This window comes from Phyllobates terribilis, unplaced genomic scaffold, assembly GCF_046119375.1.
Source record: "Phyllobates terribilis strain yellow unplaced genomic scaffold, ASM4611937v1 Scaffold_2__4_contigs__length_985480577, whole genome shotgun sequence".
NCBI lineage: Eukaryota > Metazoa > Chordata > Amphibia > Anura > Dendrobatidae > Phyllobates > Phyllobates terribilis.
Window position 1 is genome coordinate 976,421,337 of NW_027362762.1, and position 22,939 is coordinate 976,444,275.

At 63.4% G+C, this 22,939-nt stretch overlaps 1 protein-coding gene across 1 annotated transcript in view; it reads right to left on the reverse strand.

The window, feature by feature from the left end:
- Positions 1-22,939, reverse strand: part of LOC141241312 (uncharacterized) — a 95,575-nt gene that overhangs the window by 56,402 nt on the left and 16,234 nt on the right. The window contains exons 3-4 of the mRNA XM_073668746.1: positions 19,541-19,783; positions 56-139 (exon numbers count right to left, since the gene is read on the reverse strand). Of these exons, the coding sequence (XP_073524847.1) occupies positions 56-139; positions 19,541-19,783 (327 nt within the window). The remainder of the gene's footprint in view (positions 1-55; positions 140-19,540; positions 19,784-22,939) is intronic.

Consider the following 22,939-nt stretch of genomic DNA (forward strand, 5'->3'; position numbering starts at 1 on the left):
CTCTTGTACAGATGGTATATACAGTGCAGGGCAGATACGGGAGCTGTATACTCACTTTTATATAACACAAACAGCACAATGATGATGAGGATCAGCGTCACCAAGACGGCAATGAAGATGCGTAATCTCCAGTGATAGTCTGTGGGATAGAACAGATTAGTGATTAGCGATGAGATGAGACCCCCTTTTTGGGTTATTACCTTTATTCGGGGGTATAATGATATCCTGCAGGTCACGCTGCTCCTTCATCCTTGAATTTCATGACATTCACATATAATAGTGATACAGGCGATCGGGCGCGGAGATTTTTTGGAATCGCAGTAAAATCTATTGTTCGTTGCCGACATTGGGGGACGCAGGAACCATGGGTTATATGCTGCCACCTGGAGGCTGACACTGAGAATACATCTTAGAGAGCAGACTCCCCCACCAGCTGACACCCCGGGCAGCAGACGCCCCGCTATTCAGTTAGTGCAGCAGCCATGGGAGGACGTAAAGCGGTCCCTGCCATCCCTCAGGTTACTACCCAAGCAGCTGCCGTCCCCTTCTAAGGCTTTCATCCCTAGACGTAAAGGAAAGAGCTCCACAAAGAGATGGACAGAAGACTAAGTGGTGGCCGTATGGGAGAGAAGAACGGAAGAAGCCTGGAGGAGGATCGCTCAAACCGAGCCAGATCTTCCACATCGGCAGATGGAAACCAGAGAACAAGTGTAGCCCTAGAGGAGGTCTGACCTCTGCCGGAGCATAATGGGAAGACCCACAAGGCAACCGGACGTCCTAACGGACCTGCGAGCCACGGCAGAGGTGCACCACTTCAGCTATGTCAAATTGTGTAAGAATCTCTCCGGAAGAGGAGACTAAGTACCTAAAGGAAGAAGTAGGGAGAAGCCCAATCTCCTCATTAAGGAGAGAACCACCCTAAGGTGAAAGGATGAAGCTGAACACAAGGCCAGTCTGTCCTGGAGGAGGAGAGAGACAGGCGAGAGCCCCCTAGAGTGGTAAAAATCACCCTGCGAGAGAGTCCGGATGGAGAGACATCACTGACCAGGACCAAAGGAGAAGACTGAAGGATCTCCAAGACCAGAAGGAGGTCCTTGTTCCTTAATCCTAATCCATGAGGCCTGGAGCTTTCAGAACTGCGGACCCAGCGGTGCTGCCGCTAAATTAAAGTTGGGTAGAAGAGGAGACCATTGGGAAAGGTTTATCTGGATGCTATGGGTGGTGCCCCGGGCCCATGCAATGGAGAGCAGGAGCTCTGGACTCAGTCTGAAGAATCCTGAGATCAGCAGACATCAACATCGTCAGTCTAAACTAGAGGAGACTCCTGTCCTGATAGGGAACGACCAAGAGTCCTGACCTCCGACCTGACCTCTGACCTGTCACCTACAGGGGAAAGAAGGAAGTAGGCTTTAGCCTGTGTAATCAAGGCTAAGAGAGGTCCGCTCCTCACACCCATGTCTGTTTCCGAATCACTCCAAGTAAACTGTATACCCGGGTGTCGGCTGCCCGGGAGGACGCAGCTGTTTTTTATTTCTCAGATGTATTCTTAGTGTCAGCCTCCAGGTGGCAGCATATAACCCATGGCTCCTGTACGCCCAATGAAGGGACCCAGAAATATTGATCTTGTTCAAACTTTTCTATTTAAACCTAAATTTTAATTTGTGGGTGGAGCTTAATAGAAGGGGTGTGGCCATCAACCGCCCAACAAATCAACTACAATCTACCCCAGAAAGTGGCGTCAATTATAATCCGATGCACGGGGGCCTGAAGATGAGCAGCTGATGAAGTGGTGCGCTACACAACCACTGGGCTCATTACCCTCACAGTGGAAGCCTGGACTAACACCTCATTAATGGTTGCTGTGATCCTGAGCCCCCTCGGCCACCTCCGCACCTTGCTGTGATCCGGAGCCCCCTCAGCCACCTCCACACCTTGCTGGGATCCTGAGCCCCCTCAGCCACCTCCACACCTCGCTGTGATCCTGAGCCCCCTCGGCCACCTCCGCACCTTGCTGTGATCCTGAGCCCCCTCGACCACCTCCGCACCCTGCTGTGATCCTGAACCCCCTCGGCCACCTCCACACCTTGCTGGGATTCTGAGCCCCCTCAGCCACCTCCACACCTTGCTGGGATTCTGAGCCCCACCTCAGCCGCCTCCACACCTTGCTGGGATCCTGAGCCCCACCTCAGCCGCCTCCACACCTTGCTGGGATCCTGAGCCCCCTCAGCCACCTCCACACCTTGCTGGGATCCTGAGCCCCCTCAGCCACCTCCACACCTTGCTGTGATCCTGAGCCCCCTCGGCCACCTCCGCACCTTGCTGGGATCCTGAGCCCCCTCAGCCACCTCCACACCTTACTGTGATCCTGAGCCCCCTCGGCCACCTCCACACCTTGCTGGGATCCTGAGCCCCGTCGGCCACCTCCACACCTTGCTGGGATCCTGAGCCCCCTCCGCCACCTCCACACCTTGCTGGGAACCTGAGCCCCTCAGCCACCTCCACACCTTGCTAGAATCCTGAGCTCTCTCAGCCGCCTCCACACCTTGCTGGGATCCTGAGCCCCCTCAGCCACCTCCACACCTTGCTGGGAACCTGAGCCCCCTCAGCCACCTCCACACCTCGCTGTGATCCTGAGCCCCCTCAGCCACCTCCACATCTTGCTGGGATCCTGAGCCCCCTCAGCCACCTCCACACCTCGCTGTGATCCTGAGCCCCCTCAGTCACCTCCACACCTTGCTGGGATCCTGAGCCCCGTCGGCCACCTCCACACCTTGCTGGGACCCTGAGCCCCCTCAGCCACCTCCACACATTACTGTGATCCTGAGCCCCCTCAGCCACCTTCACACATTACTGTGATCCTGAGCCCCCTCAGCCACCTCCACACCTTGCTGGGATCCTGAGCCCCCTCAGCCACCTCCACACATTACTGTGATCCTGAGCCCCCTCAGCCACCTCCACACCTTGCTGGGATCCTGAACCCCCTCGGCCACCTCCACACCTTGCTGGGATCCTGAGCCCCCTCAGCCACCTCCACACCTTGCTGGGATCCTGAGCCCCCTCAGCCACCTCCACACCTTGCTGGGATCCTGAGCCCCCTCAGCCACCTCCACACCTTGCTGGGATCCTGAACCCCCTCGGCCACCTCCACACCTTGCTGGGATCCTGAACCCCCTCAGCCACCTCCACACCTTGCTGGGATCCTGAGCCCCCTCAGCCACCTCCACACCTTGCTGGGATCCTGAGCCCCCTCAGCCACCTCCACACCTTGCTGGGATCCTGAGCCCCCTCGGCCACCTCCGCACCTTGCTGTGATCCTGAACCCCCTCAGCCGCCTCCACACCTTGCTGTGATCCTGAGCCCCCTCAGCCAAATCCACACCTTGCTGTGATCCTGAGCCCCCTCAGCCACCTCCACACCTTGCTGTGATCCTGAGCCCCCTCAGCCACCTCCACACCTTGCTGTGATCCTGAGCCCCCTCGGCCACCTCCGCACCTTGCTGGGATCCTGAGCCCCCTCAGCCACCTCCACACCTTGCTGGGATCCTGAGCCCCCTCAGCCACCTCCACACCTTGCTGGGATCCTGAGCCCCCTCGGCCACCTCCACACCTTGCTGTGATCCTGAGCCCCCTCGGCCACCTCCACACCTTGCTGTGATCCTGAGCCCCCTCGGCCACCTCCACACCTTGCTGGGATCCTGAGCCCCGTCGGCCACCTCCACACCTTGCTGGGATCCTGAGCCCCCTCCGCCACCTCCACACCTTGCTGGGAACCTGAGCCCCCTCAGCCACTTCCACACCTTGCTGGGATCCTGAGCCCCCCCTCAGCCGCCTCCACACCTTGCTGGGATCCTGAGCCCCCTCAGCCACCTCCACACCTTGCTGGGAACCTGAGCCCCCTCAGCCACCTCCGCACCTTGCTGGGATCCTGAGCCCCCTCAGCCACCTCCACACCTCGCTGTGATCCTGAGCCCCCTCAGCCACCTCCACATCTTGCTGGGATCCTGAGCCCCCTCAACCACCTCCACACCTCGCTGTGATCCTGAGCCCCCTCAGTCACCTCCACACCTTGCTGGGATCCTGAGCCCCGTCGGCCACCTCCACACCTTGCTGGGACCCTGAGCCCCCTCAGCCACCTCCACACATTACTGTGATCCTGAGCCCCCTCAGCCACCTTCACACATTACTGTGATCCTGAGCCCCCTCAGCCACCTCCACACCTTGCTGGGATCCTGAGCCCCCTCAGCCACCTCCACACATTACTGTGATCCTGAGCCCCCTCAGCCACCTCCACACCTTGCTGGGAACTTGAGCCCCCTCAGCCACCTAAACACCTTGCTGGGATCCTGAGCCCAATCAGCCCCCTCCACACCTTGCTGGGATCCTGAGCCCCCTCAGCCACCTCCACACCTTGCTGGGAACCTGAGCCCCCTCAGCCACCTCCACACCTTGCTGGGATCCTGAGCCCCCTCAGCCACCTCCACACCTTGCTGGGAACCTGAGCCCCATCAGCCACCTCCACACCTTGCTGGGATCCTGAGCCCCCTCAGCCACCTCCACACCTTGCTGGGAACCTGAGCCCCCTCAGCCACCTCCGCACTTTGCTGGGATCCTGAGCCCCCTCAGCCACCTCCACACCTCGCTGTGATCCTGAGCCCCCTCAGCCACCTCCACACCTCGCTGTGATCCTGAGCCCCCTCAGCCACCTCCACACCTTGCTGGGATCCTGAGCCCCCTCAGCCACCTCCACACCTCGCTGTGATCCTGAGCCCCCTCAGCCACCTCCACATCTTGCTGGGATCCTGAGCCCCCTCAACCACCTCCACACCTCGCTGTGATCCTGAGCCCCCTCAGTCACCTCCACACCTTGCTGGGATCCTGAGCCCCGTCGGCCACCTCCACACCTTGCTGGGACCCTGAGCCCCCTCAGCCACCTCCACACATTACTGTGATCCTGAGCCCCCTCAGCCACCTTCACACATTACTGTGATCCTGAGCCCCCTCAGCCACCTCCACACCTTGCTGGGATCCTGAGCCCCCTCAGCCACCTCCACACATTACTGTGATCCTGAGCCCCCTCAGCCACCTCCACACCTTGCTGGGAACTTGAGCCCCCTCAGCCACCTAAACACCTTGCTGGGATGATCCTGAGCCCAATCAGCCCCCTCCACACCTTGCTGGGATCCTGAGCCCCCTCAGCCACCTCCACACCTTGCTGGGAACCTGAGCCCCCTCAGCCACCTCCACACCTTGCTGGGATCCTGAGCCCCCTCAGCCACCTCCACACCTTGCTGGGAACCTGAGCCCCATCAGCCACCTCCACACCTTGCTGGGATCCTGAGCCCCCTCAGCCACCTCCACACCTTGCTGGGAACCTGAGCCCCCTCAGCCACCTCCGCACTTTGCTGGGATCCTGAGCCCCCTCAGCCACCTCCACACCTCGCTGTGATCCTGAGCCCCCTCAGCCACCTCCACACCTCGCTGTGATCCTGAGCCCCCTCAGCCACCTCCACATCTTGCTGGGATCCTAAGCCCCCTCAGCCACCTCCACACCTCGCTGTGATCCTGAGCCCCCTCAGTCACCTCCACACCTTGCTGGGACCCTGAGCCCCCTCAGCCACCTCCACACATTACTATGATCCTGAGCCCCCTCAGCCACCTCCACACATTACTGTGATCCTGAGCCCCCTCAGCCACCTCCACACCTTGCTGGGATCCTGAGCCCCCTCAGCCACCTCCACACCTTGCTGGGAACCTGAGCCCCATCAGCCACCTCCACACCTTGCTGGGAACCTGAGCCCCATCAGCCACCTCCACACCTTGCTGGGATCCTGAGCCCAATCAGCCCCCTCCACACCTTGCTGGGATCCTGAGCCCCCTCAGCCACCTCCACACCTTGCTGGGAACCTGAGCCCCCTCAGCCACCTCCACACCTTGCTGGGATCCTGAGCCCCCTATGCCACCTCCACACCTTGCTGGGACCCTGAGCCCCCTCAGCCACCTCCACACATTACTGTGATCCTGAGCCCCCTCAGCCACCTTCACACATTACTGTGATCCTGAGCCCCCTCAGCCACCTCCACACCTTGCTGGGATCCTGAGCCCCCTCAGCCACCTCCACACATTACTGTGATCCTGAGCCCCCTCAGCCACCTCCACACCTTGCTGGGAACTTGAGCCCCCTCAGCCACCTAAACACCTTGCTGGGATCCTGAGCCCAATCAGCCCCCTCCACACCTTGCTGGGATCCTGAGCCCCCTCAGCCACCTCCACACCTTGCTGGGATCCTGAGCCCCCTCAGCCACCTCCACACCTTGCTGGGATCCTGAGCCCCCTCAGCCACCTCCACACCTTGCTGGGATCCTGAGCCCCCTCGGCCACCTCCGCACCTTGCTGTGATCCTGAACCCCCTCAGCCGCCTCCACACCTTGCTGTGATCCTGAGCCCCCTCAGCCAAATCCACACCTTGCTGTGATCCTGAGCCCCCTCAGCCACCTCCACACCTTGCTGTGATCCTGAGCCCCCTCAGCCACCTCCACACCTTGCTGTGATCCTGAGCCCCCTCAGCCACCTCCACACCTTGCTGGGATCCTGAGCCCCCTCGGCCACCTCCGCACCTTGCTGGGATCCTGAGCCCCCTCAGCCACCTCCACACCTTGCTGGGATCCTGAGCCCCCTCAGCCACCTCCACACCTTGCTGGGATCCTGAGCCCCCTCGGCCACCTCCACACCTTGCTGTGATCCTGAGCCCCCTCGGCCACCTCCACACCTTGCTGTGATCCTGAGCCCCCTCGGCCACCTCCACACCTTGCTGGGATCCTGAGCCCCGTCGGCCACCTCCACACCTTGCTGGGATCCTGAGCCCCCTCCGCCACCTCCACACCTTGCTGGGAACCTGAGCCCCCTCAGCCACATCCACACCTTGCTGGGATCCTGAGCCCCCCCTCAGCCGCCTCCACACCTTGCTGGGATCCTGAGCCCCCTCAGCCACCTCCACACCTTGCTGGGAACCTGAGCCCCCTCAGCCACCTCCGCACCTTGCTGGGATCCTGAGCCCCCTCAGCCACCTCCACACCTCGCTGTGATCCTGAGCCCCCTCAGCCACCTCCACATCTTGCTGGGATCCTGAGCCCCCTCAACCACCTCCACACCTCGCTGTGATCCTGAGCCCCCTCAGTCACCTCCACACCTTGCTGGGATCCTGAGCCCCGTCGGCCACCTCCACACCTTGCTGGGACCCTGAGCCCCCTCAGCCACCTCCACACATTACTGTGATCCTGAGCCCCCTCAGCCACCTTCACACATTACTGTGATCCTGAGCCCCCTCAGCCACCTCCACACCTTGCTGGGATCCTGAGCCCCCTCAGCCACCTCCACACATTACTGTGATCCTGAGCCCCCTCAGCCACCTCCACACCTTGCTGGGAACTTGAGCCCCCTCAGCCACCTAAACACCTTGCTGGGATCCTGAGCCCAATCAGCCCCCTCCACACCTTGCTGGGATCCTGAGCCCCCTCAGCCACCTCCACACCTTGCTGGGAACCTGAGCCCCCTCAGCCACCTCCACACCTTGCTGGGATCCTGAGCCCCCTCAGCCACCTCCACACCTTGCTGGGAACCTGAGCCCCATCAGCCACCTCCACACCTTGCTGGGATCCTGAGCCCCCTCAGCCACCTCCACACCTTGCTGGGAACCTGAGCCCCCTCAGCCACCTCCGCACTTTGCTGGGATCCTGAGCCCCCTCAGCCACCTCCACACCTCGCTGTGATCCTGAGCCCCCTCAGCCACCTCCACATCTTGCTGGGATCCTAAGCCCCCTCAGCCACCTCCACACCTCGCTGTGATCCTGAGCCCCCTCAGTCACCTCCACACCTTGCTGGGACCCTGAGCCCCCTCAGCCACCTCCACACATTACTATGATCCTGAGCCCCCTCAGCCACCTCCACACATTACTGTGATCCTGAGCCCCCTCAGCCACCTCCACACCTTGCTGGGATCCTGAGCCCCCTCAGCCACCTCCACACCTTGCTGGGAACCTGAGCCCCATCAGCCACCTCCACACCTTGCTGGGAACCTGAGCCCCATCAGCCACCTCCACACCTTGCTGGGATCCTGAGCCCAATCAGCCCCCTCCACACCTTGCTGGGATCCTGAGCCCCCTCAGCCACCTCCACACCTTGCTGGGAACCTGAGCCCCCTCAGCCACCTCCACACCTTGCTGGGATCCTGAGCCCCCTATGCCACCTCCACACCTTGCTGGGATCCTGAGCCCCCTCAGCCACCTCCACACCTTGCTGGGAACCTGAGCCCCATCAGCCACCTCCACACCTTGCTGGGATCCTGAGCCCCCTCAGCCACCTCCACACCTTGCTGGGATCCTGAGCCCCCTCAGCCACCTCCACACCTTGCTGGGATCCTGAGCCCAATCAGCCCCCTCCACACCTTGCTGGGATCCTGAGCCCCCTCAGCCACCTCCACACCTTGCTGGGAACCTGAGCCCCCTCAGCCACCTCCACACCTTGCTGGGATCCTGAGCCCCTTCAGCCACCTCCACACCTCGCTGTGATCCTGAGCCCCCTCAGCCACCTCCACACCTTGCTGGGATCCTGAGCCCCCTCAGCCACCTCCACACCTCGCTGTGATCCTGAGCCCCCCCCTCAGTCACCTCCACACCTTGCTGGGATCCTGAGCCCCGTCGGCCACCTCCACACCTTGCTGGGACCCTGGGACCCTGAGCCCCCTCAGCCACCTCCACACATTACTGTGATCCTGAGCCCCCTCAGCCACCTCCACACATTACTGTGATCCTGAGCCCCCTCAGCCACCTCCACACCTTGCTGGGATCCTGAGCCCCCTCAGCCACCTCCACACATTACTGTGATCCTGAGCCCCATCAGCCACGTCCACACCTTGCTGGGAACCTGAGCCCCCTCAGCCACCACCACACCTTGCTGGGATCCTGAGCCCCTTCGGCCACCTCCACACATTACTGTGATCCTGAGCCCCCTCAGCCACCTCCACACCTTGCTGGGAACCTGAGCCCCCTAGGCCACCTCAACACCTTGCTGGGATCCTGAGCCCCCTCCACACATTACTGTGATCCTGAGCCCCATCAGCCACCTCCACACCTTGCTGGGATCCTGAGCCCTCTCAGCCACCTCCACACCTTGCTGGGATCCTGAGCCCCCTCAGCCACCTCCACACTTTGCTGGGATCCTGAGCCCCCTCAGCCACCTCCACACCTTGCTGGGATTCTGAGCCCCCTCAGCCACCTCCACACCTTGCTGGGATTCTGAGCCCCCTCAGCCACCTCCACACCTTGCTGGGATTCTGAGCCCCCTCAGCCACCTCCACACCTTGCTGTGATCCTGAGCCCCCTCAGCCACCTCCACACCTTGCTGGGAACCTGAGCCCCCTCAGCCACCTCCACACCTTGCTGGGATCCTGAGCCCCTTCAGCCACCTCCACACCTCGCTGTGATCCTGAGCCCCCTCAGCCACCTCCACACCTTGCTGGGATCCTGAGCCCCCTCAGCCACCTCCACACCTCGCTGTGATCCTGAGCCCCCCCCTCAGTCACCTCCACACCTTGCTGGGATCCTGAGCCCCGTCGGCCACCTCCACACCTTGCTGGGACCCTGGGACCCTGAGCCCCCTCAGCCACCTCCACACATTACTGTGATCCTGAGCCCCCTCAGCCACCTCCACACATTACTGTGATCCTGAGCCCCCTCAGCCACCTCCACACCTTGCTGGGATCCTGAGCCCCCTCAGCCACCTCCACACATTACTGTGATCCTGAGCCCCATCAGCCACGTCCACACCTTGCTGGGAACCTGAGCCCCCTCAGCCACCACCACACCTTGCTGGGATCCTGAGCCCCTTCGGCCACCTCCACACATTACTGTGATCCTGAGCCCCCTCAGCCACCTCCACACCTTGCTGGGAACCTGAGCCCCCTAGGCCACCTCAACACCTTGCTGGGATCCTGAGCCCCCTCCACACATTACTGTGATCCTGAGCCCCATCAGCCACCTCCACACCTTGCTGGGATCCTGAGCCCTCTCAGCCACCTCCACACCTTGCTGGGATCCTGAGCCCCCTCAGCCACCTCCACACTTTGCTGGGATCCTGAGCCCCCTCAGCCACCTCCACACCTTGCTGGGATTCTGAGCCCCCTCAGCCACCTCCACACCTTGCTGGGATTCTGAGCCCCCTCAGCCACCTCCACACCTTGCTGGGATTCTGAGCCCCCTCAGCCACCTCCACACCTTGCTGTGATCCTGAGCCCCCTCAGCCACCTCCACACATTAGTGTGATCCTGAGCACCCTCAGCCACCTCCACACCTTGCTGGGAACCTGAGCCCCCCCCCTCAGCCGCCTCCACACCTTGCTGGGACCCTGGGACCCTGAGCCCCCTCAGCCACCTCCACACATTACTGTGATCCTGAGCCCCCTCAGCCACCTCCACACATTACTGTGATCCTGAGCCCCCTCAGCCACCTCCACACCTTGCTGGGAACCTGAGCCCCCTCAGCCACCACCACACATTACTGTGATCCTGAGCCCCATCAGCCACCTCCACACCTTGCTGGGATCCTGAGCCCCCTCAGCCACCTCCACACCTTGCTGGGATCCTGAGCCCCCTCAGCCACCTCCACACATTACTGTGATCCTGAGCCCCATCAGCCACCTCCACACCTTGCTGGGATCCTGAGCCCCCTCAGCCACCTCCACACCTTGCTGGGATTCTGAGCCCCACCTCAGCCGCCTCCACACCTTGCTGGGATCCTGAGCCCCACCTCAGCCGCCTCCACACCTTGCTGGGATCCTGAGCCCCCTCAGCCACCTCCACACCTTGCTGGGAACCTGAGCCCCCTCAGCCACCTCCACACCTTGCTGGGATCCTGAGCCCCCTCAGCCACCTCCACACATTACTGTGATCCGGAGCCCCCTCAGCCACCTCCACACCGTGCTGGGATCCTGAGCCCCCTCAGCCACCTCCACACCTTGCTGGGATCCTGAGCCCCCTCAGCCACCTCCACACCTTGCTGGGATCCTGAGCCCCCTCAGCCACCTCCACACCTTGCTGGGATCCTGAGCCCCCTCAGCCACCTCCACACCTTGCTGGGATCCTGAGCCCCATCAGCCACCTCCACACCTTGCTGGGATCCTGAGCCCCATCAGCCACCTCCACACCTTGCTGGGATCCTGAGCCCCCTCAGCCACCTCCACACCTTGCTGGGATCCTGAGACCCCTCAACCACCTCCACACCTTGCTGGGATCCTGAGCCCCCTCAGTCACCTCCACACCTTGCTGGGATCCTGAGCCCCTTCAGCCACCTCCACACCTTGCTGGGATCCTGAGCCCCCTCAGCCACCTCTACACCTTGCTGGGATCCTGAGCCCCCTCAGCCACCTCCGCACCTTGCTGAGATCCTGAGCCCCCGCAGCCACCTCCGCACCTTGCTGAGATCCTGAGCCCCTGCAGCCACCTCCGCACCTTGCTGTGATCCTGAGCCCCCTCGGCCACCTCCACACCTTGCTGGGACCCTGAGCCCCTGCGGCCACCTCCACACCTTGCTGTGATCCTGAGCCAACTCGGCCACCTCCACACCTTGCTAGGATCCTGAGCCCCCTCGGCCACCTCCACACCTTGCTCGAATCCTGAGCCCCCTCAGCCACCTCCACACCTTGCTGGGACCCTGAGCCCCCTCGGCCACCTCCACACCTTGCTGGGACCCTGAGCCCCCTCAGCCACCTCCACACCTTGCTGGGATCCTGAGCCCCCTCGGCCACCTCCACACCTTGCTGGGACCCTGGGACCCTGAGCCCACTCGGCCACCTCTACACCTTGCTGGGACCCTGAGCCCCCTCAGCCACCTCCACACCTTGCTGGGACCCTGAGCCCCCTCGGCCACCTCTACACCTTGCTGGGATCCTGAGCCCCCTCCACACCTTGCTGGGATCCTGAGCCCCCTCGGCCACGTCCACACCTTGCTGGGACCCTGGGACCCTGAGCCCCCTCGGCCACCTCTACACCTTGCTGGGACCCTGAGCCCCCTCGGCCACCTCCACACCTTGCTGGGATCCTGAGCCCCCTCAGCCACCTCCACACCTTGCTGGGATCCTGAGCCCCCTCAGCCACCTCCACACCTTGCTGGGATCCTGAGCCCCCTCAGCCACCTCCACACCTTGCTGGGATCCTGAGCCCCCTCAGCCACCTCCACACCTTGCTGGGATCCTGAGCCCCCTCAGTCACCTCTACACCTTGCTGGGATCCTGAGCCAACTCAGCCAACTCGGCCACCTCCACACCTTGCTAGGATCCTGAGCCCCCTCAGCCACCTCCACACCTTGCTGGGATTCTGAGCCCCCTCAGCCACCTCCACACCTTGCTGGGATTCTGAGCCCCCTCAGCCACCTCCACACCTTGCTGGGATTCTGAGCCCCCTCAACCACCTCCACACCTTGCTGTGATCCTGAGCCCCCTCAGCCACCTCCACACATTAGTGTGATCCTGAGCACCCTCAGCCACCTACACACCTTGCTGGGAACCTGAGCCCCCCCCCTCAGCCGCCTCCACACCTTGCTGGGACCCTGGGACCCTGAGCCCCCTCAGCCACCTCCACACATTACTGTGATCCTGAGCCCCCTCAGCCACCTCCACACATTACTGTGATCCTGAGCCCCCTCAGCCACCTCCACACCTTGCTGGGAACCTGAGCCCCCTCAGCCACCACCACACATTACTGTGATCCTGAGCCCCATCAGCCACCTCCACACCTTGCTGGGATCCTGAGCCCCCTCAGCCACCTCCACACCTTGCTGGGATCCTGAGCCCCCTCAGCCACCTCCACACATTACTGTGATCCTGAGCCCCATCAGCCACCTCCACACCTTGCTGGGATCCTGAGCCCCCTCAGCCACCTCCACACCTTGCTGGGATCCTGAGCCCCCTCAGCCACCTCCACACCTTGCTGGGATCCTGAGCCCCCTCAGCCACCTCCACACCTTGCTGGGATTCTGAGCCCCCTCAGCCACCTCCACACCTTGCTGGGATTCTGAGCCCCCTCAGCCACCTCCACACCTTGCTGGGATTCTGAGCCCCCTCAGCCACCTCCACACCTTGCTGGGATTCTGAGCCCCCTCAGCCACCTCCACACCTTGCTGGGATTCTGAGCCCCCTCAGCCACCTCCACACATTAGTGTGATCCTGAGCACCCTCAGCCACCTACACACCTTGCTGGGATCCAGAGCCCCCTCGGCCACCTCCACACCTTGCTGGGATTCTGAGCCCCCTCAGCCACCTCCACACCTTGCTGGGATTCTGAGCCCCACCTCAGCCGCCTCCACACCTTGCTGGGATCCTGAGCCCCACCTCAGCCGCCTCCACACCTTGCTGGGATCCTGAGCCCCCTCAGCCACCTCCACACCTTGCTGGGAACCTGAGCCCCCTCAGCCACCTCCACACCTTGCTGGGATCCTGAGCCCCCTCAGCCACCTCCACACATTACTGTGATCCGGAGCCCCCTCAGCCACCTCCACACCGTGCTGGGATCCTGAGCCCCCTCAGCCACCTCCACACCTTGCTGGGATCCTGAGCCCCCTCAGCCACCTCCACACCTTGCTGGGATCCTGAGCCCCCTCAGCCACCTCCACACCTTGCTGGGATCCTGAGCCCCCTCAGCCACCTCCACACCTTGCTGGGATCCTGAGCCCCATCAGCCACCTCCACACCTTGCTGGGATCCTGAGCCCCCTCAGCCACCTCCACACCTTGCTGGGATCCTGAGACCCCTCAACCACCTCCACACCTTGCTGGGATCCTGAGCCCCCTCAGTCACCTCCACACCTTGCTGGGATCCTGAGCCCCTTCAGCCACCTCCACACCTTGCTGGGATCCTGAGCCCCCTCAGCCACCTCTACACCTTGCTGGGATCCTGAGCCCCCTCAGCCACCTCCGCACCTTGCTGAGATCCTGAGCCCCCGCAGCCACCTCCGCACCTTGCTGAGATCCTGAGCCCCTGCAGCCACCTCCGCACCTTGCTGTGATCCTGAGCCCCCTCGGCCACCTCCACACCTTGCTGGGACCCTGAGCCCCTGCGGCCACCTCCACACCTTGCTGTGATCCTGAGCCAACTCGGCCACCTCCACACCTTGCTAGGATCCTGAGCCCCCTCGGCCACCTCCACACCTTGCTCGAATCCTGAGCCCCCTCAGCCACCTCCACACCTTGCTGGGACCCTGAGCCCCCTCGGCCACCTCCACACCTTGCTGGGACCCTGAGCCCCCTCAGCCACCTCCACACCTTGCTGGGATCCTGAGCCCCCTCGGCCACCTCCACACCTTGCTGGGACCCTGGGACCCTGAGCCCACTCGGCCACCTCTACACCTTGCTGGGACCCTGAGCCCCCTCAGCCACCTCCACACCTTGCTGGGACCCTGAGCCCCCTCGGCCACCTCTACACCTTGCTGGGATCCTGAGCCCCCTCCACACCTTGCTGGGATCCTGAGCCCCCTCGGCCACGTCCACACCTTGCTGGGACCCTGGGACCCTGAGCCCCCTCGGCCACCTCTACACCTTGCTGGGACCCTGAGCCCCCTCGGCCACCTCCACACCTTGCTGGGATCCTGAGCCCCCTCAGCCACCTCCACACCTTGCTGGGATCCTGAGCCCCCTCAGCCACCTCCACACCTTGCTGGGATCCTGAGCCCCCTCAGCCACCTCCACACCTTGCTGGGATCCTGAGCCCCCTCAGCCACCTCCACACCTTGCTGGGATCCTGAGCCCCCTCAGTCACCTCTACACCTTGCTGGGATCCTGAGCCCCCTCAGCCACCTCCGCACCTTGCTGAGATCCTGAGCCCCCGCAGCCACCTCCGGATCTTGCTGAGATCCTGAGCCCCTGCAGCCACCTCCGCACCTTGCTAGGACCCTGAGACCCTGCGGCCACCTCCACACCTTGCTGTGATCCTGAGCCAACTCAGCCAACTCGGCCACCTCCACACCTTGCTAGGATCCTGAGCCCCCTCAGCCACCTCCACACCTTGCTGGGATCCTGAGCCCCCTCAGCCACCTCCACACCTTGCTGGGACCCTGAGCCCCCTCGGCCACCTCCACACCTTGCTGGGATCCTGAGCTCCCTCAGCCACCTCCGCACCTTTCTGGGATCCTGAGCCCCCTCAGCCACCTCCGCACCTTGCTGGGATCCTGAGCCCCCGCGGCCACCTCCGCACCTTGCTGGGATCCTGAGCCCCTGCGGCCACCTCCGCACCTTGCTGGGACCTTGAGCCCCTGCGGCCACCTCCGCACCTTGCTCTGATCCTGAGCCCCCTCGGCCACCTCCACACCTTGCTGGGATCCTGAGCCCCCTCAGCCACCTCCACAACTTGCTGGGATCCTGAGCCCCCTCAGCAACCTCCACACCTTGCTGGGATCCTGAGCCCCCTCAGCCACCTCCACACATTACTGTGATCCTGAGCCCTCTCAGCCACCTCCACAACTTGCTGGGATCCTGAGCCCTCTCAGCCACCTCCACAACTTGCTGGGATCCTGAGCCCCCTCAGCCACCTCCACACCTTGCTGTGATCCTGAGCCCCCTCAGCCACCTCCACACCTTGCTGGGATCCTGAGCCCCCTCAGCCACCTCCACACCTTGCTGGGATCCTGAGCCCCCTCAGCCACCTCCACACCTTGCTGTGATCCTGAGCCCCTGCGGCCACCTCCGCACCTTGCTGTGATCCTGAGCCCCCTCCGCACCTTGCTGGGACCCTGAGCCCCTGCGGCCACCTCCGCACCTTGCTGTGATCCTGAGCCCCCGCGGCCACCTCCGCACCTTGTTGTGATCCTGAGCCCCCGCGGCCACCTCCGCACCTTGCTGAGATCCTGAGCCCCTGCAGCCACCTCCGCACCTTGCTGGGACCTTGAGCCCCTGCGGCCACCTCCGCACCTTGCTGTGATCCTGAGCCCACTCGGCAACCTCCACACCTTGCTGGGACCCTGAGCCCCTGCGGCCACCTCCACACCTTGCTGTGATTCTGAGCCCCCTCGGCCACCTCCACACCTTGCTAGGATCCTGAGCCCCCTCAGCCACCTCCACACCTTGCTGGGATCCTGAGCCCCCTCAGCCACCTCCACACCTTGCTGGGATCCTGAGCCCCCTCAGCCACCTCCGCACCTTGCTGTGATCCTGAGCCCCTGCAGCCACCTCCACACCTTGCTGTGATCCTGAGCCTCCTCGGCCACCTCTGCACCTTGCTGGGATCCTGAGTCCCTGCGGCCACCTCCGCACCTTGCTGGGATCCTGAGCCCCCTCGGCCACCTCCGCACCTTGCTGTGATCCTGAGCCCCTGCGGCCACCTCCACACCTTGCTGGGATCCTGAGTCCCTGCGGCCACCTCCGCACCTTGCTGGGATCCTGAGCCCCCTCAGCCACCTCCGCACCTTGCTGGGATCCTGAGCGCCCACGGCCACCTCCGCACCTTGCTGTGATCCTGAGCCCCTGCGGCCACCTCCACACCTTGCTGTGATCCTGAGCCCCCTCAGCCACCTCCGCACCTTGCTGTGATCCTGAGCCCCTGCAGCCATCTCCGCACCTTGCTGTGATCCTGAGCCCCTGCAGCCATCTCCGCACCTTGTTGTGATCCTGAGCCCCTGCAGCCATCTCCGCATCTTGCTGTGATCCTGAGCCCCCTCGGCCACCTCCACACCTTGCTGTGATCCTGAGCGCCTGCAGCCATCTCCGCACCTTGCTGTGATCCTGAGCCCCCTCGGCCACCTCCGCACCTTACTGTGATCCTGAGCCCCCTCGGCCACCTCCGCACCTTGCTGTGATCCTGAGCCCCCTCGGCCACCTCCGCACCTTGCTGTGATCCTGAGCCCCCTCAGCCACCTCCACACCTCGCTATGATCCTGAGCCCCCTCAGCCACCTCCACACCTTGCTGGGATCCTGAGCCCCCTCAGCCACCTCCACACCTTGCTGTGATCCTGAGCCCCCTCGGCCACCTCCACACCTTGCTGTGATCCTGAGCCCCTGCAGCCACCTCCGCACATTACTGTGATCCTGAGCCCCTGCGGCCACCTCCGCACCTTGCTGGGATCCTGAGCCCCCTCAGCCACCTCCACACCTTGCTGTGATCCTGAGCCCCTGCAGCCATCTCCGCACCTTGCTGTGATCCTGAGCCCCCTCGGCCACCTCCGCACCTTGCTGTGATCCTGAGCCCCTGCGGCCACCTCCACACCTTGCTGGGATCCTGAGCCCCCTCAGCCACCTCCACACCTTGCTGTGATCCTGAGCCCCTGCAGCCATCTCCGCACCTTGCTGTGATCCTGAGCCCCCTCAGCCACCTCCACACATTACTGTGATCCTGAGCCCCCTCGGCCACCTCCGCACCTTGCTGTGATCCTGAGCCCCTGCGGCCACCACCGCACCTTGCTGTGATCCTGAGCCCCTGCAGCCATCTCCGCACCTTGCTGTGATCCTGAGCCCCCGCGGCCCCCTCCACACCTTGCTGTGATCCTGAGCCCCCTCAGCCACCTCCACACCTTGCTGTGATCCTGAGCCCCTGCAGCCATCTCCGCACCTTGCTGTGATCCTGAGCCCCCTCAGCCACCTCTGCATCTTGCTGTGATCCTGAGCCCCTGCAGCCATCTCCGCACCTTGCTGGGATCCTGAGCCCCCGCGGCCCCTTCCACACCTTGCTGTGATCCTGAGCCCCCGCGGTCCCCTCCACACCTTGTTGTGATCCTGAGCTCCTGCAGCCATCTCCGCACCTTGCTGTGATCCTGAGCCCCCTCGGCCACCTCCGCACCTTGCTGTGATCCTGAGCCCCCTCGGCCACCTCCACACCTTGCTGTGATCCTGAGCCCCCTCGGCCACCTCCACACCTTGCTGTGATCCTGAGCCCCCTCGGCCACCTCCACACCTTGCTGTGATCCTGAGCCCCCTCGGCCACTTCCGCACCAGGCTGCCAGCACTGCTGAAGTCTCCCCTTTGCCCGGACATTAGCTCTGTCCATGATTGTGATAAAAGTCACAACAGTGCGATATTGCAGTGGCAGATTAGCTTGGTAAATGGCTGACCCCTAATCAGAGCGCAGAGACCCCCCCCCCCGGGTGTTAAACACATATATCGTGTATACACCATTCACTGCCTCTAGATCACAGGAGACTGTCTGGGCTGGATACGACTGTAGCGAACCCTCAGCTGTGAGCAGTGTTGATTCTTCCCATTATGTAAGGCTATGTGCCCACGATGCAGAAATGCTGCAGATTTTTTCCGCTTCTCCCTGGCAGAAAATACGCATGCGGTTTTTACAAGCGTTTTTCCAGCCAGGTAGAAGCGTTTGTCGAGCGTTTTTTGCAGCATTTCTGCATGCGGGTTATCAAGGACTTTTCCAAGCGATTTTAGCATCACTTGGAAAAGTGCTTGACAACTTGGTCACACTATATAAATCCATGTAACCAGCAACCGGCAACCGGCATATATAGTGTGACCAAGTAATAGTTAAAAAAAAAAAAAAAAAAAAAAAAGAGTAAGAATGGTGAAAAATAAAAAAAAAGGATTATACTTACCTTCCGATGTCCTCCCGGTGTTTTCTCTGTTGCGTCCGGTGTCTTGGGCGGCTCGCGGTGTTGTGAAGGAGCTGCGGTGATGTCATGTGACAGGTCACATGACTCAATGATGTCATGGCAGGTCCTTCACACCACCGCGACCCATACAGCAAACCAGACGGAGGAGAGAAAACTCCGGGAGGACATCGGTAGGTGAGTATAATATTTATTTTTTATTTTATTCTTTTTTTACAGGTTCTATGGTACCCGGGTCTGGATGAGAGTCTCCTGTCCTCCACACCCGGGTACCATCCGCACATTGAAACGTGTGATATCCATTTGTGCAGATGTAGTGATGCGGATGTCACGAGGTCCAATGTAAGTCAATGGCGGCGATTGCGCTGTGTGTCCGCAAAATTAATGGACATGCTGAGGATTGTTCCGCAATGATAATCCGCAGCGGAAACTTCCGCAGCATGTGCACAGCACAGCGGATTATCATTGGGGACCATGGGGCACGTGTTACCAAGATGTTTTTTAAACGTTTTCGCTGCGGAAATTCCACGGCAAAAAAACATAGTGGGCACACAGCCTAACAATGGAGGATGGTTCTCGCGGTGACAGATGACTCATGTATCACAGTCGCAGACCTTTCTAGGACACATTCAGACCATGTTTGGCTCTCGCTGCAGGAGCCGCATCTTTACATTATTCTTATTGTCTTCTTTTTACCAATATCGGATGAGATCAATGCAAAAATAATAGAAAGAAATGTGGGTTTTTCTTCTCATCTTTCTTCTGACTACACTGGAGCAGTAGAATACGTTGTATAATGTGTTCCCTTCTCTGGAAAATCATTTTTATACATTTTTCCCCAATGGGGACGGGGTAGTAACAGCGATTGGAGCTTTATTTTCCCTGTATTTCACACATTGCACCACCAGAAGCTCGGTGCAGCGCTGGCGCCTGTAGACCGCCATACACACTCACCTGGTGTTCGGGGGGGCACAATGATGGTGGCATTACTGCTGGAGACCTCATTACTGGCGATACACCACAGAGTCTGCGGCTTTTCCCCCATGGACACGGTGAGGTTCTGCTGGACAGACAGGCGGTGACTGACGTTTCGCCATTCATACTGCGCGGGTTCAGCACCATCCGAGGAGCAGGAGCACCGCAGCGTAACGTTGTTCCCCACAGTCGTGTTCAGTACAGAGACGTTACACACCGGATCTGGAGAAGACAAGGAAAGAAAGGGATCAGCTCCCGCTAACCACAAGTACCGCGCCCAGCGGAGGAGCCGCAACTGAGGAGCCGTCGTCAGACAGTGCGGTGAAGCCACGCGCCACGGCTCCTGTCCACAGAATGGAGGCCGCCCTCTAACACACTGGAGGTGACCGTGGAGGCTAGGACGCGTCTAACAAGGGCATGTCATCCTGTATCCATGTACCCCCCACCCCCTATCGTGTCACCAGGGGGTCCTCAATCAGCTCGCTTACAATTCCTCGTTCTCGGCAGCACGCGGTCAAGTGTATGTGCTGCCGAGAATTGTGATATTCTCGGTGTACACAAGCAACTATCGATTGTGGGCTGATGGGCTAACAGGTCATGAAATGGCCGATGATGGCTCCGCTCATCTGCAACCGACTGTGGTCACTTAGTGCCTGAGGTTGGGCTGAGCAGACACAGTCTCCAAGCCCCCTCCCTCCCCCCGCAACAGCCCAGCCTCCGAGCCCCCTCCCTCCCCCCGCAACAGCCCAGCCTCCGAGCCCCCTCCCTCCCCCCGCGAGAGCCCACCCTCAGAGCCCCCCCTCCCCCTCCCCTGCACGAGAGCCCACCCTCAGAGCCCCCCCGCGAGAGCCCAGCCTCAGAGCCCCCCCGCGAGAGCCCAGCCTCAGAGCCCCCCCGCGAGAGCCCAGCCTCAGAGCCCCCCCGCGAGAGCCCAGCCTCAGAGCCCCCCCTCCCCCTCCCCTGCACGAGAGCCCACCCTCAGAGCCCCCCCGCGAGAGCCCAGCCTCAGAGCCCCCCCGCGAGAGCCCAGCCTCAGAGCCCCCCCGCGAGAGCCCAGCCTCAGAGCCCCCCCGCGAGAGCCCAGCCTCAGAGCCCCCCCCGCGAGAGCCCAGCCTCAGAGCCCCCCCGCGAGAGCCCAGCCTCAGAGCCCCCCCTACCCGCGAGAGCCCAGCCTCAGAACCCCCCCTACCCGCGAGAGCCCAGCCTCAGAGCCGCCCCTCCCCGCGAGAGCCCAGCCTCAGAGCCCCCCTCCCCGCGAGAGCCCAACCTCAGAGCCACCCCTCCCCCTCCCCCCGGGAGAGCCCAGCCTCAGAACCCCCCCTACCCGCGAGAGCCCAGCCTCAGAGCCGCCCCTCCCCGCGAGAGCCCAACCTCAGAGCCCCACCTCCCCGCGAGAGCCCAGCCTCAGAGCCACCCCTCCCCCTCCCCCCGGGAGAGCCCAGCCTCAGAGCCCCCCCTCCCCGCGAGAGCCCAGCCTCAGAGCCCCCCTCCCTGCGAGAGCCCAACCTCAGAGCCCCACCTCCCCGCGAGAGCCCAGCCTCAGAGCCCCCCTCCCTGCGAGAGCCCGACCTCAGAGCCCCCCCCCCCCCCGGGAGAGCCCAGCCTCAGAGCCCCCCCGGGAGAGCCCAGCCTCAGAGACACCCCCCCCCCCCCGGGAGAGCCCAGCCTCAGAGCCCCCCCTCCCCGCGAGAGCCCAGCCTCAGAGCCCCCCTCCCTGCGAGAGCCCAACCTCAAAGTCCCACCTCCCCGCGAGAGCCCAGCCTCAGAGCCCCCCTCCCCCTCCCCCCGGGAGAGCCCAGCCTCAGAGCCCCCCCTCCCCCTCCCCCCGGGAGAGCCCAGCCTCAGAGCCCCCCCTCCCCCTCCCCCCGGGAGAGCCCAGCCTCAGAGCCACCCCTCCCCCTCCCCCCGGGAGAGCCCAGCCTCAGAGACACCCCTCCCCCCCGGGAGAGCCCAGCCTCAGAGACACCCCTCCCCCCCCGGGAGAGCCCAGCCTCAGAGCCACCCCTCCCCCCCCCCGGGAGAGCCCAGCCTCAGAGCCACCCCTCCCCCCCCCCGGGAGAGCCCAGCCTCAGAGCCCCCCCCCCCCCCCGGGAGAGCCCAGCCTCAGAGCCCCCCCCCCCCCCCCCCGGGAGAGCCCAGCCTCAGAGACACCCCCCCCCCCCCCCGGGAGAGCCCAGCCTCAGAGCCCCCCCTCCCCGCGAGAGCCCAGCCTCAGAGCCCCCCTCCCTGCGAGAGCCCAACCTCAAAGTCCCACCTCCCCGCGAGAGCCCAGCCTCAGAGCCCCCCTCCCCCTCCCCCCGGGAGAGCCCAGCCTCAGAGCCCCCCCTCCCCCTCCCCCCGGGAGAGCCCAGCCTCAGAGCCACCCCTCCCCCTCCCCCCGGGAGAGCCCAGCCTCAGAGCCACCCCTCCCCCTCCCCCCGGGAGAGCCCAGCCTCAGAGACACCCCTCCCCCCCCGGGAGAGCCCAGCCTCAGAGACACCCCTCCCCCCCGGGAGAGCCCAGCCTCAGAGCCCCCCCTCCCCCCCCGGGAGAGCCCAGCCTCAGAGCCCCCCCTCCCCCTCCCCCCGGGAGAGCCCAGCCTCAGAGCCCCCCCTCCCCCTCCCCCCGGGAGAGCCCAGCCTCAGAGCCACCCCTCCCCCTCCCCCCGGGAGAGCCCAGCCTCAGAGCCACCCCTCCCCCTCCCCCCGGGAGAGCCCAGCCTCAGAGACACCCCTCCCCCCCCGGGAGAGCCCAGCCTCAGAGACACCCCTCCCCCCCCGGGAGAGCCCAGCCTCAGAGCCACCCCTCCCCCCCCCCCGGGAGAGCCCAGCCTCAGAGACACCCCTCCCCCCCCCCGGGAGAGCCCAGCCTCAGAGACACCCCTCCCCCCCGGGAGAGCCCAGCCTCAGAGACACCCCTCCCCCCCGGGAGAGCCCAGCCTCAGAGACACCCCTCCCCCCCGGGAGAGCCCAGCCTCAGAGACACCCCTCCCCCCCCGGGAGAGCCCAGCCTCAGAGCCACCCCTCCCCGCGAGAGCCCAGCCTCAGAGCCACCCCTCCCCCTCCCCCCGGGAGAGCCCAGCCTCAGAGCCACCCCTCCCCCGCGAGAGCCCAGCCTCAGAGCCCCCCCTCCCCCTCCCCCCCACGAGAGCCCAGCCTCAGAGCCCCCCCTCCCCCTCCCCCCGGGAGAGCCCAGCCTCAGAGCCCCCCCCCCCCTCCCCCCGGGAGAGCCCAGCCTCAGAGCCCCCCCCCCCCCCTCTCCCCGGGAGAGCCCAGCCTCAGAGACCCCCCCCCCTCCCCCCGGGAGAGCCCAGCCTCAGAGACACCCCTCCCCTCCCCCCGGGAGAGCCCAGCCTCAGAGACACCCCTCCCCCCCCCGGGAGAGCCCAGCCTCAGAGCC